At 49.0% G+C, this 14,622-nt stretch overlaps 1 protein-coding gene across 1 annotated transcript; it reads left to right on the plus strand.

Annotated features, from left to right (window-relative positions):
* The first annotated feature begins 866 nt into the window (after nt 1–866).
* On the plus strand, nt 867–8,705 carry LOC128067767 (major seminal plasma glycoprotein PSP-II-like). The gene is made up of 5 exons (XM_052660825.1): nt 867–909; nt 4,217–4,249; nt 5,289–5,424; nt 7,207–7,394; nt 8,602–8,705. The coding sequence occupies exons 1-5, from the start codon at nt 867–869 to the stop codon at nt 8,703–8,705; spliced, it is 504 nt and encodes a 167-aa protein (XP_052516785.1).
* The last annotated feature ends 5,917 nt before the right edge of the window (nt 8,706–14,622 follow it).

The raw sequence follows: 14,622 nt of genomic DNA on the forward strand, positions 1-14,622 counted from the left end.
TTTGGATTTTTTTCACTCTGTCTCTTATGAATAATGCTGCTATGAATATTCATTTACATTTCTCTGTCTGGACGCACGTTTCATTTCCTTGGTAAATACCTAGTAGAAACCTGGGCCATATAGAAACTAGTGTGGAACATTCAAGAACCTGCTGCACTGTTTTCCATAGGGGCTTCTGGTGGGTTCTCACAACTGTGACAATCATCGGACTGAGCCACGTGGTCTCCATATAACAAATATAGAAAGAATTCCGACATGTGCGCCCAGGTCACCCTTGTGGACACACCACACACAGGCTATGTACTTCAGCTTCCCCATCAATCGTGACCTGCACCTGGAGCAGACAGGGGCTGTTTACCTGCCTTTGCCCTGAGTGACACAGAAGGGCTCTTAAGACCAGGCAGCCGGGACGTCAGACTGGTCCTGCGTCTGCCACTGGCGCCCTGGGATGTGGGCGAGTCCCTTGGCCTCTCTGGGTCTCAGTTCCTCTCCATCCAAGTCGTATTGAGGTTTATGAAGTAACTAGAGGTGGACATGCTGCAGCTGAGCCCCAGGGAAGACGGCCCTGCAAACAGGGCACCCTGGTGGTCTGTGGCTGATTTGCCAGCCTTCATTGAGGACCACAAAACAGGAGAGGGAGAGACCAGGCCATCACTCCCCAGTCTGGGTGGGAAAGGACACAGAAAGTCTCTGACAAAGACAGGGGTTAAGCAGCAGGTGCCTCCCTTCTGGAGAACCCGGGGCTCCCACAGCCCTGCGGGGCTGGGCTCCAGGGGAGGAGGAGGTCAGGTGTCAGCTGCTGTGTGTATATAGCCCCAGGCCTCCGGGGCCAGGCTCAGTGCTGAGGCTGGTGCCAGGCTGCGAAGATGAAGCTGTCTAGCATCATCCCTTGGGCCCTGCTGCTCAGTACAGATAAAGCCTGGCCCCCAGCCCCTTGGCCCCAGGCCTCTCTGCTTCCTGTTCAACCTAGAGAGTCTGTGCAGTTTCGCTTGTTGCCATGGAAGAGGGTCTGCAAGCTGCCCTCCTCCAAGGAGATGCCTCCCTCAGCCTAGCCTGGAGGAGGAGGGTCGAGCAGCATGGCCGTGACCCAGGGCTGCGCGTATAATGATTTTTAAGCATTTCCTGGGCTGTCTGTCCTTGTTCTGGCATGCATTCCCTGGGCCCCCTCTGCCTTAACCAGTGTCCCCTGGGATGCTTCCCTGGTGGCTCAGCTGGTAAAAATCTGCCTGCAATGCGGGAGACCTGAGTTCAGTCCCTGGGTTGGGAAGATCCTCTGGAGAAGGGAAAGGCTACCCACTCCAGTATTCTGGCCCAGAGAACTCCATGGACCGTATAGTCCGTGGGGTCGCAAATAGTCGGACACGACTGAACGACTTTCACTCACCTGGGATGCCCTGCAGAACAGCCAGCCCTCACCCACACCTGGATGAAGTGAACCAGTCATGGTCAGCTTTTCAGGGGTCTTGGTGGTGTGACAGCGTGGGTGCTGTATGTGGGACCCTGGCTGGACCTGATTGGAGGGCGGCATCCAAGGGGAAGCGGGGGCCCCTGGAGAAGCCCCTGGACAGGTGGGAGTGCTCTGCCTCTGCCCCCGGGATGGAGATGGGGCAGCAACATGAGCTCAGGAATGACCCACAGGAGCAGCAGCTCCCAGCAGGGCTGAGGACATCCTGACAGGTAGTCATAGTCCTTCATGGGACTTGGTGTCGGGCCTGCACTGAACACAGAGGGCCCCATGCCGGCTTGGGCTCCCCAGGTGGTGCTAATGGTAAAGAATCTGCCTGCCAATGCATTCAACTCAAAGGAGATGCAGGTTCGATCCCTGGGTTGAGAAGATCCCTTGGAGAAGGCAACGGCAACCTGCTCCAGTATTCTTGCCTGGAAAATTCCTTGGACACAGGTGGCGGGCTACAGCCCATGGCGTCTCAAAGAGTCTGACACGACTGAGGGACTCGCTACTCATGCTGGTTCCCAGTGCTGGTGGGAAAGAATCGGGAGGCAGCCATTTCTTCAGGGAAACCTCTGTCTCCTCCTTCCTGGTTCTCTCTGTCTGTCTCCTTTTGTCCTTCCTCCTCTGCCCTTTTCAGCTCCGTCTCCTCTTTTCCTCTCTCCTCACTCAGCTTCCCTCCCCTTCTCCCTGCTCACCTTTGCCCCTCACACTTCCGGTCAGGGACTGTCCCCATGACTAGGCTCTTTCTTCCCTCCCCCCTTTTCTCCCTACAGTCAGGGGTGGGTCACGACTAGGAGCTGAGTGGGGGCTGAGTTGAAGGAGAGGGTCATGCAGCCAGTGTGTGCGCCCAGATCCTTCTCAGGGTCCCTCCCAGGCTCCTGTGATGAGGCCCTTCCTGTCTCCCTGGCCCGGGGTGGGGGTGTGGAGGGGCAGCCCTTCTCCTGGGACACTTCGTGGGTGCCTTGTAGGTAGAAACAGGTCCATCAGAGCCCCTCCTGCTTCTGCTCTTTCTCAAGTGCCTTCAGTTCAAATCGTCAGTAGGTCAAGATGGCATGTTTTGGGGTGATGTGTCTTGAACTCCTACAAGGGGCTGTTTGTCCCCCTGCTTCAAAGTCAGGACCTCAGACTCTAGATCAGAAGAGGTCACTGTCCGTGTGGGTCCAGGACAGATACGTCACCTGAAGGGACAGGAATGATTTCTGCTTCTGTCCTTGAGGCCTGCTTTCAGGCAAACCTTCGTTTGTGTCTTCCTAAGCAGACAGTGATGGATGCCCCAGGGTGGGGAGGATTTTTTTAAAATATATTTTAATTTTTATTCTTTTCATTATGAAAGTATGATAATGCATTTACAGGAGGCTTGGAAAATACAGAACAAAGTTACATATAGTTCCGCTGTCTATTATAGTTATTTTTTTAATAGATAAATTAAGATGTTTCATTGGAGCTTTAATATCAAACTCTCAAAATTAATAGAATGAATACACAGAGAAGTAAAAGGATAGAAACAGACCCGAGAAGCCCTGTGAACCAATTCAACATAATTAAGAGTTATAGATTTTTCACACAACAGCAAGATACCATTCTATTCAAGTTCCTATGGACTGTAAACTAGGAGACACTGGAACCTATCCAGGGACATAAGACAAGGTGCGAAACTTTCATGGTGTAAAGGTATTGAAATCATAGTCTCTTTTCTTATCACCGTGGAATTATGTTAGAAATCAATATCAAAAGAAATTTGAAACTAACTGTGCCCCCAAACCAATGAGACTTCAGGACTCAGGAAGGGTAGGTGGAGATGGACCCCAGTGTCCTGGTTGACATTTATGGTCAAATAGTTTCGAGAGGGCTTGTTGATCTCTATTGACTAAGGAAAGCAGTTTCTATGGGCAAGGAAATGAATGAGTGTCAGGTTACCTAGTAGGGAGCATCCCTGGGCCGGGCACTGAGCTATGCATGTGTGGACTGTTCTCTGGAACCGAGGAGGCTCTTACTGTTCAGTCTCCATTTTAGAGATGAATGGATTGAGGCTTAAGGAGAGGAAACAACTTGTCCAAAGCCATGCATCCCTCGTCCCCACAGGGCTATGACCCAGGGCCAAGAATCAGATATTCTTAAGCTTTGCTTCGCCTGATTGTGGTATCATGAAGGTAAGCCACAGTGCAAGTGCACCCTGGGAGACCATGTGATTGAAATCAGGGCCCTTGATCCATGCACCTAACTCAGGTCCCTGATACAGTGAAACTGCTACAAATTAAGACGGCTCACTTCTCCTCAACTGAAAGTTTACTCAATGTGTTCACTCCAACATCAACTTCACCACCAAAGGATTAACAAGAAACATTCATGTCCTAGTTGGGTGAACTACTCTCTTAGTTTGGCTGGGACTGAGACATTTTCTGGGAGAAGGTAGTTCAGTGCTGAGATCTGGACAGTCCTAGGCTAAAGGGACAAGGTGGTCACCGTCCTGGGGGCTGACTCTTCCAACTCTGGCTGCAGAGAGGGAACATTGGCCCTAAACTGAGTAGATCTGGGGAAAACAAAGACATCAAGATGAATGGGCTAGCTTTCGAAGGCCCTCCTTCTGCCCTTCCCCTGTGTGACCAGGACGGTCCCCAGGGTGGAGAACAGTAAAGCATTTCTCTCATCTCACTGCCATCCCTTGGCACACAGCTCCTCCTCACAGGGTTGTGAGTTTTCCATTCTCTTACCCTGACCCCTCTGTAACCTCTCATTTTCACGATGTTTTCCTGTTTTGCTACCTTTCAGCCACACTGGTTTCAACTGAATCGGATGAAGGTAAGTGTAGACGACGTGATTTCACCACTTCCCCTCATCACGTAGAGATGAGCCTTAAAGTGTCAGTGCAAGAGGCTTCTCTACAAGGGAAACGTACGTACCCATTACCAAAAGAACGTAGCTCTCTGTGCTTCACAGCCTGGTTCCATCATCACAGTCCCTAACTCCAGTCTCTCCAGACCTCTGAGGACTCCCCCTTCTGCCTCATTCCTTCTCTCCACCCCACCACATCTTCCAAACTCGGGAGAGGCCTCACGGTGGGGGAGGAGGAAGGGGCCGCCTCTCCACGCAGCAGGTGGCCAAGGTGGATGGAGCTGCCTCCTAATGGCTGGGGGACATCACCGTCTTCAGGGTCAGAGATGAGAGTTTCTCAGGGAGAGGGAGTGAGGACATCATGATGCACCGGGTCAGAGGGTGCAGCTGACCAGAAATGGGTTGTGTGCTCGAGAGGTTTCCAGGCCCAGGCACTGGCTGAGCACCTTCCAACCAGGAGCTCATTAGGTCCAAATGCCCGAAGGAAAGTGCTCCTTTTATCCTCACGTACAAATGCGGAACCTGGGCGCCACTGAGTGGGTCCCGGTGCTCCCTGCACGTCTGCACAGTGAGTGGGTTTTCTTGCCTGGGAGGGGTCTGGCTCCTCAGGCTGTTCCTCTGCTGTTTCTCAGGCTTCACGGGGAAGAGACACGCAGGACACAGAAGGAGGGTTTGTGTGCACCTTCTGACTTCCAGTCTGGCCATGCAGTTGATGATAAAGATTTATTTGCTGAAGAGGGATTCAATATATCTGTTTTCAGGGGTCAAAACAAATTTCAGTGATGGGTATGGTTCCCTTTAAAATGTTTCGAAGAGTAAAACATTAAAATCACTTTTTTGGAGGTCATTAGACTTGGATCATTGATGTTGATTTGTGATTTCTGGAATCTGGAAATCACAAGGTTTAATGATGGTGTGGAGCCCAAGGATGGTAGAGCAACCCCCGCCCCCCAGCCCAGGGGTTGTCACAGCCTCTGGGTACCAAGAAACCTGCCTTCTGTTGTAGACACCAGAAAATGTGGGGGCGTCCACAGAAACTTCTCTGGGAGGATCTCCAGCAGTTTCTCATGGGGGCCGAAGTGTACCTGGACCATCCTCTTGAAGAGCGGTTATACAGTTGTACTGACAATTCCATTTCTCAGGTCAGTGCTCAGCTGAGTGCTCTTTGCTGATGCTGTGGTTTTATGGGAAGGTGTCCCTCTTTGCCCCTTCCCGTTCCCCCTGCACCACCCAGCACACACATCCGGACACATCCTGACCCCAGCTCACTCCTGCTGACGACCTGCATGGCCCCCTGCCCTCTGCATCAAGCTGACCCTCCTTGCACGGCTTTCAGATCCCTCCAGGGGACCCCGGTCTCCCCTCCCTTCTAACCTCTCCTCCCCTCTGCACCCTCTCTGAGCTGAGCCAGCACACACTGAGCTGTGGACCCACCGGACTGTTGGGCAGCTCTGAGCCTTTGCTCACACTGTCCCCTCTGCCTGGAAGGCACCTTCCACCTCTCCCAGACTCACCACCTGCTGCGTAGGGTCCTCATTTCCTAGTTCACGAGTTCACTGGAGGAAGAACTTTTCCATCACACCTGAAACCCCTGCTCTGACTCTGTCCACAGCTGGGCAGATCTTTCTCAGATTTGTGCCCCATCCATTAATCCGTGCAAAACGCTGGAGGAATTGACAGCATCACATCACTCTTGCTGATGTCCGAGTGTGTCTCTCCTAGGATGCGTGTCTACTTCTTGTTTGCTTGTTTTACCTAGGAGTGAATAAGTGAATGAAAGATCTAATGAATGTTTGAAAGTATGAAGGAAGTTAGAACGCTCCAGAAGGTATTTCCAAAGTAGCAATAGTTACAGCATTTCTGTAGCAGGGTATTCTTCATATATTTTAACCTGGAAGTGACATTTTCATTATGTGTGGAATCAAGGTCACTGTCAGCGGAGGCTGAGATTAGTTCTATCATCTTATAACTGAGGGCCGTGTCCTTCTATGAAGTCAGGTCTCCCACGAAGCGGAGGAGCTGCTCCGTGTGAGGAGGACAACCTGGAAATGCCTGCCTCACAGCAGGGCTCAGACCATCCATCAAAACCACATGCCGGGGCTGAAGGAGGCAGGCATTTTCTACATCCCCATTTCTGTTAGGATCAAAGGGATAGATTATTCTAAAAGCTTTCATTAGTGTCCCTTTGACCCTCTCCAAGACCAGTTTTGGATATGGGACTAGGAAGGAATCAGTCCGTCCAAGAGTGAGCTAGTATAGAAGGAGCTGAGTGTGTGTCCTGGTGAGATGTCCCTTCCGTGTCTCGTTTTAGCCCAGAGAGGCTCCGATCTCCCTCCTGGGTGGGACACACGCTGGTGGCTGAGAGAGGAAGACAGGGCGGGGTCAGGTCTGATGGGCAGGAGGAGGAGACGGAGACCTCGGCAGGAGTGTCTCAACCCGTGTGTGCACTTTGCCTGCAGCAGCGAGAGCTGGACGCCCCTCTCGCCTTTGCAGGTCCTGGAGGCCAAGAGGGGGTCCTGGGCTCCTTGTGCCAGGGGTGCAGAGGGTGAAGCAGGAGTGGAGTCACACACGCATGTCTGGGCCTCACCTGACTCCGTGCTTGTTGCCCAAGCAAACAGTCCTCAGGGTTGGCTATACTGTGCCCTCGGGTGGCTCCTGATCCCAGAGTCCTGGGTGGGCTTCCCTGAGCCCCATCAGTGGGGTTGCCCAGGAGGCAAGGAGTCACCTGCAGCCCCTGTAGGGGGAAGGGTCCTGGGGGACCACCACCCCCTCCTGAAGGATGAGTCTCCTTCCCCGTGGGCACCAGCCTGGGAAGTCTGGTGCACAAAGCTCTGTGATTGCATTGGGTCTGGACAGGGGAGGCTGCCTGCCGGAGGGACCACGATTCCCAAGGCTGACGCCTGCCCTTCCCTCTGCTCCAACAGCCTCAACTGTGATGAAGAGGATGTGGAAATCATAGACGGGCTGCCAGACAGTACTACATTTGGGAAGTTCTGCTCCGGGGGACCCCTGGTGTTTATATCTTCTTCCAATGTCATGACCGTGAAATACTACCGAAGCTCCAACCAGCCAGTATCTCCTTTTGATATATTTTACTACGAGCGTCCATCAGGTAGGTGAGATGGACAGGGGTCTGCTGACGTGCCCTCTCCTGTCCGTGCGTGGTTCTGAGGGCATGTGGCTGTTACGTGACTGCTGGAATAAGGTGGAATCTAAGTTCTGCATGATCATCACTGGGTGAGCCAGAGTCAGCATGACCCAGTCAGTCTCTCCAGAGACACCCACCCGCTCCTTCCCAACATTTTGCATCTGAGATACTGGAATTGGAAAGACCCATATGAAAGTTCTTTTCAAATTTTACTCTTTCCTTTGATTATGTCCCATATTCTTCCCAAATAGAAAATGTCCCTTTCTGGATCTTATAATACAATCTTAAGCATTTCTAGTGTGTACATTGAAAATGTGTACTACACATAGTATACTATATCAAATGTATACATTTACCAGATATATAGATATAACGCACATATATTTCTTTGTATATAGATATAGCAGGATGTATATTCGCCATTTACTACACAAAATGTATATTACGGTCACCAAATATTTATGCATACAAATATATACATGTGTCACTTCGGGCAAGTCAGACACAGTTTCTCAAAACTGTTTCTTTTTTCTCATTAATGATCAGTTAAACTTTTCCCCCACTTATCCATGGGAAAAAAATGCTCGTTTAATTGAAGTGAAGTGAAAGTTGCTCAGTCGTGTCCAACTCTTTGCAACCCCATGGACTATACAGTCCATGGAATTCTCCAGGCCAGAATACTGGAGTGGGTAGCCTTTCCCTTCTCCAGGGGATCTTCCCAACCCAGGGCTCGAACCCAGGTCCCCCGCATTGCAGGCAGATTCTTTACCAGCTGAGCCACAAGGGCAAGAAAGTGAAAGTGAAATCACTCAGTCGTGTCTGACTCTTTGCGACCCCGTGGATTGTAGCCTGTGAGATTCCTCCATCCATGGAATTTCCCAGGCAAGAATACTGGGTGTGTTGTCATTTCCTTCTCCAGGGGATCTTCCTGACTCAGGAATCAAACCCGGGTTTCCTGCATTGCAAGCAGATACTTTTACCCTCTGAGCCACCAGCAAAGTTCCCCAAGCCACAAGGGAAGCCCATGAATACTGGAGTGGGTAGCCTATCCCTTCTCCAGCATATCTTCCCAACCCAGAAATCGAATCAGGGTTTCCTGCATTGCATGCAGATTCTTTACCAACTGAGCTATGAGGGAAGCCCCTGTGTAACTGACTTAACCAAACTCTAGTTAAGTTCTCCATCCACAGCTTAGTGATCATGCTCACACCCAAGAGTGGACAAGTGTTGCCGATGAAAACAACCTTCCTGGAAGACTCTTCTGGAATCAGCTGACCACGAGGAGAGACACATCCTGGTCACCTGTCTGATCACACCTGCTCATCCCATCCCGTCTCCTCCATTCTTTCCAGCCTTCTGTCTCTTCCCTGCAAAGAAAGATTCCTTACTCCTGAGTTTTCGATACTTGCCGGTCTTGTGGTTCGGTCATTCCACTTGTCTTTATAATCATTTTGAATAAAGTCTCTTTACCTGAGTCTGGATTTGTTCTTTTACTCTAAATGTCCTCATGTCACAGGTTAGAGAATCAGACATCAGTGAGAATGAGAGGAACCTCTTCTGAAGTTCTTTAAAATCATAGGGTTTTTTTTAATTTTATTTTTTGAGGACTGTCTTCAGATAGTTACTTTGCCTATTTACTATTTCCCTCTCATGCCCAAGATAAACCTCTCAGACAGAGTAGAGACATTGGAGCATCTTTCTGCTAAACTTTCTGATGATGTGGTTGGTGATAAAGAATATTTCATGGTGATGCATTAAATTTCTTCTAATGCCCATTGGCCAACCAGAACTACGTTCGGGTGTCTTAAAAAGATCTGCAAACAGTAAAACATGTTTTGTTTGTGGGATCATCAGATTCAGGGTTTTTTTTTGGTTGGTTGGTTTTTTGGTTTCTAATTTTTACAATGTTGTGCTGGTTTCTGCCATACAACAACATGAATCAGCCATAATTTCACATATATCTCGTCCTTCAGGAGCCTCCCTCCCCTCCTCCATCCTACCCCTCTAGGTCATCACAGAGCACCAGACTGGGCTCCGTGTGTTACAGAGCAACTTCTCTCCAGCTGCCCGTTTCACACACGATATGCTGATGCTGCTTTCTCCATTCATCCCACTCTCCCCTGTCCACAGGTCCAGTCTCTATATCTGCATCTCCATTCGCTTCGATGGCAGCCCACTCCAGTGTTCTTGCCTGGAGAATCCCAGGGACAGGGGAGCCTGGTGGGCTGCTGTCTATGGGGTCGCACAGAGTTGGACACGACTGAAGCGACTTAGCAGTAGCATACCATTTTTCTAGATCCCATAAGTAAAGTAAAGTATTAGTCGCTGCGTCATGTCCAGCTCTTTGCAAACCCGTGGACTGTAGCCTGCCAGACTCCTCTGTCCATGGCATTTTTCAGGCAAGAATACTAGAGTGGGTTGCCATTCCCTTCTCCAGGGGATCTTCCAGATCCAGGGATCAAACCCAGGTCTCCTGCATTAGCAGGAAGATTCTTTACCATGTGAACCCAAGCCCCAAATCCCATCCATTTCAATTCAGTCACTCAGTCATATCCAGTTCTGCGACACCATGGACTGCAGCACGCCAGGCTTCCCTGTCTATCACCAACTCCCAGAGCTTGCTCAAACTCGTATCCATTGAGTCAGTGATGCCATCCAACCATCTCATCCTCGGTTGTTCCCTTCTCCTGCCTTCAATCTTTCCCAGCATCAGAGTCCTTTCCAACTAGTCAGCTCTTCACATCTGGTGGCCAAAGGATTGGAGCTTCAGCTTCAGCATCAGTCCTTCCAATGGACATCCAGGACTGATTTTCTTTAGGATTGATGTGTTTGATATGGCCTTGCCATCCTGAACATGGCCAATCTCATCTGACCTTGGAAGCTAAATCCCATACATATGTGCTAATATACAATATTTATTTTTCTGACTTTTTCACTGTCCTTGACAGGCTCCAGGGTCATCCACCTCACTAGAACTGACTCAAATTTGTGCTTTGATATGGCTTAGTAATATTCTCAGATTCAGGTTTTGCTGTTGCATTTTACCAGAGGCCAGGATGTTAGGAGGACCAAGAAGCATAATGTCTGCCTGAGTGACACAAACCCCACACATGAGGGCACACTCGTATCCTGCTCTGTGTTATTTTGTTCTCTTTGAAGAGTTGGAGGATGTAGTCTCTTCCCAGACTTGGGCAGAGTCATCAAGTCCCCTGAAAGCACCCTAGTCTATCGGACCATCCTGATGAGACCAGCTCAGAAAGTCAGGTTGGGGTCTCCCTTCCTCAAGTGAGTTCCCTGGAGGTGGGGTTTCTCTGCTGATGTTGTCGATTTTAGGAAAGATCCCACCCGGGCCTCTTCCAGTTCACCATCCTGCACACACATCTAAACACAGCTGATTCCATTTGCACTTCCTGTTGAAAACCCTTCTATGGATCTCCGTCTTCAGGATAAAGTTTACCCACCTTAGCCTAGTTTTCCAAAATCTCTCCTTTTCTGACCTTCCCTCCCTTCTAGCCTCTTCTCCCCTCTGCTCCTCTCAATGCCGGACCATCACACACTGAGTTTCGGAGACTGAAGAATCTGGGGCAACTCCATGCCTTCATCACACGTCTTGTCTGCCAGGATCGTATCTGTCCAACCCTTTCGACTCACACGCTCCCTGCCAGAACCCCCCCCATATAGGATAACATGGTTTGGATTGAGGGCTAACGTTACCTTGTCATCTTCCTGACACCTCTTAGGTGCAGGGACCTGGATCCTTCCCCCTCCTCCCCCCACTTACCTTGTGTAAGTTCCTGGGTCATTTAACTTATTTAACTTGTTTATTAGCTGTGTGGCTGTACCATTGTGGGACTCCAAGGTCCAAGTTGCAATTCTTAAACGAATGAATGAGTGAATGAATATAGGTTCACACATGCACTTTCAATGATCCTGTAAAGTACTGCGTTTCTTTCCAGCCAGTCTTCACACAGGTTAACTTGGGAATCATATTTCCTTCCATTCTAGGCTGAGCTGAATATAACCTATACAAAACTTTGTTTATGTTTTCCAAATCTCTTCTAAATATGTTATCATACTTTCATAATTTAAAAAACAAAAAATGGAATTAATAGTGAGAAGATTTCTTTTCAGAAAGTTGATAGTTCCAGAGAGTTTAACAATGAAGATCACTGTTTCAATGACCTTTAACTTCTCCAAAATATGTTGAGGAAGTGAAAAGGGTACCCAGCTCATTTTATAAATTTAGAATAAGCTGATGTAAGTATAATCTGATACGAGTAATGGGAAAGAACAGTACAGGAAAGAAAACTTCATGCAATCTAATTCGAGAACATAGATGTCGATATAAGAGCAAAAAATGAAATAGAATACAGTTTTAGAAACTGAACTTAGTAGTGTAATAATATTTGTAAAACATAAGGATTTATTCTAAGAGTACAACGGTACACCAAAAAACTATTTAGAGGAACTTGTCATGTTAACAGAATAAACATAAAATCTATAATACACATCAATAGATTCAAAACAAATGAAACAAAATTCTGTAACTATTAACGATGTCAAATACAACTCTTAGAAACCACTCACTGATGGACACAAGCTTAACATCATAAAGTGCAGCTATGAAGAACATCCAGCAAGATGGCTTCTTCACTGATGAGTCTTTGGAAGGAATTCCATTACATTACCAGCAATAGAGAATGGCTGGCATCACCCTTGGTCAATTTTCTGCTGCAGAATTTTTGCTTTTACTCCACACACACATGCACACACACACAAACAGAGCTGGAGCAGGTTTGCCAGCTTGGGGATTCAAAAAGGGGATAGAACATTTTTCTTTTTTTTAAGACTCTCTAAGAAATTTTGGGAACACTTTTTTGTTCTGCGATTCATGGCACCTTGAAGGGGTGAGGATATTTCCTCCTTCAAGAGACTGACACACCATCCCAAACACCTTCGACCACAAGTACAGTGCCTCCTGGAGCTGGAAGAGAGGGGGCTTTGGGGGGAGCTTGCCCAGTGGCTCTGGACTGGTGGCCCCACCACCATCTTGCTCTGCCTCCCTCGTGACTTGGCTTCACCTTCAGTTGGGAGGACATAGAGCAGACCTTTCTCGCCTCCCCTGCAGCCAGACCTCCCCTGTCCCTTCGCCTGGGGACATGCTCATTCCTGCACCATCGCCAGGACGGGGAGCTTCCTGGGGACACTCACACCACCTCCTTCACCACTGAGGCCAGTTCTTGGAGCTGTGTCTGGGGTCAGCTTCTCCCAAAGCCTGTGGCACATACAAGGGGACCAGACACTGAATAAACCTGTGGTTCCAGGGAGGCAGCTTACAAAATGCCCAGCAGACCCTTCAGCTCCTCCCTGAGAATAAAATCGTGGTCACTGAGAAGGAGACAATGCCTACCCATGGGACGGTCTAGAAAGAGAGTACTGGGAAGCTCTGACAGAGCGGGAGGTACTTAGGGGGTCTTTGAGCCAAGTGCAGACACCCAGTGCATCTCATGGAGAGGAGAGGAGAGGTGTGCTGGGGAGCAGTCCATAGGGAAGGGGCTGGAAGCAAGGCAACCAGGCTTCTTTAGGAACCTCAGAAACCGGGTATGAGCTTTGGGACAAACATCTGAGGGACAGAAGTCCTGAACAGCTGCTGTTACCCCAGAAATTTTCTCCAGAGAGTGTTGTGAATTTAGGAATCTAAGACTTTGATTCCTGAGTGCCCCTAGAAAAGAGACTGTTTGGTTTTTCTTTCCCCCTCTAGGCAGCCACAGCGCTGCATGGACACTGCAGGGGAGGACAGCGGGCCTGATGTGGGATGACGTAGGATGAAGACAGGCTGCTTGGGCTGGGATGTAAGATGAGGAACTGGCCTTCCTCCCATGGTTCCTGCATTCCCTCCATCCAGGCACTTCCATCCATGGGCAGCTCCTTGACATCTCCACAGACCAGGGCCAGGAAGCATTCTGTGTGCTGTGGACTGTGACAGGAATCTGGAAATGATGAGGAAAGAGAGATTCTAGATGGAAGGGGAACTGGGAGGAAATATTGCATGTTATCAGGGTCCCAACCAGGGAGCTTAACCACTGGCGCAGAACCAGCGTTGTTTTCTGAGAGGGAGACCCTGTCTAATCAGCCTCCTCCTCAGGAGAGCTTGAGTGATCAGATGGCTCAGCCAGCTTTCCTGGGTGGAATGCTTGAGGTGGAATGTTTCCCCCACTGTGAACCCATTAGGGCTTCTGTAAAGAAAGATATGACTTAGAACAGGAAGTTTCTACAACCCATAAGGAAAAGTGAGTGATGCAATAGTAATAGAAACTGGCCCAAAGATACGCATGAACAGGCATTTCACCAAAGGCCTACAGTTGAGCTAAAGACATATGGAAAAGAGACCAAACTTACTGAAATTTGGAGAAATGCACATTTTAAAAGATGGTTTACGAGCATTTCTAATCTGCAAGGAATTCTGAAAAATTTAATATAATTCAGAGTTGCTAACCTTCAGGAATATGGACATCGTGTTCTCCTGATCGGTGTGTAATTGTAATGGTCCTTGAAAGGCGATTGGCCTGCTGTTCCTTTAAATGGAAGAATGACTTCCATTGTATAGACAGACCATGTTTAATTTATCCACTCGACGATGGATGGATGGACATTTGGGTTTTGACCACTCTTCGATAGAATAAGGCAACTATGAATATTCATACACAAAATACCTGGTAGAAAGTTGGCTTATATATCCTCCATGTGTTGAGATTCTGATGCATGTTTTCAACACGGACCTCTTCTGGTTTCTCATAACTGTAATACTCTCACTAGTCTGAACCATGTGGGTCTTGGTATAAGTATAGCATAAATGCCAGCATGTGTACACCTTTCTCCCTTGTGGACACACCACACACAGGCTGACATGTGCTCCAGCTGCCCCACCAATCGTGACCCACACCTGAAGCAAAGGGGGACCTTTACCTGCCTTTGCCCTGAGTGACACAGGAGGGCTCTTAAGACCAGGCAGCCGGGACGTCAGACTGGTCCTGTGTCTGCCACTGGCACCCTGGGATGTGGGCGAGTCCCTTGGCCTCTCTGGGTCTCAGTTCCTCTCCATCCAAGTCGTATTGAGGTTTATGAAGTAACTAGAGGTGGACACGCTGCAGCTGAGCCCCAGGGAAGACGGCCCTGCAAACCAGGGCACCCT

The sequence above is a fragment of the Budorcas taxicolor genome, chromosome 23, assembly GCF_023091745.1.
Source record: "Budorcas taxicolor isolate Tak-1 chromosome 23, Takin1.1, whole genome shotgun sequence".
In the NCBI taxonomy this organism is placed as follows: domain Eukaryota; kingdom Metazoa; phylum Chordata; class Mammalia; order Artiodactyla; family Bovidae; genus Budorcas; species Budorcas taxicolor.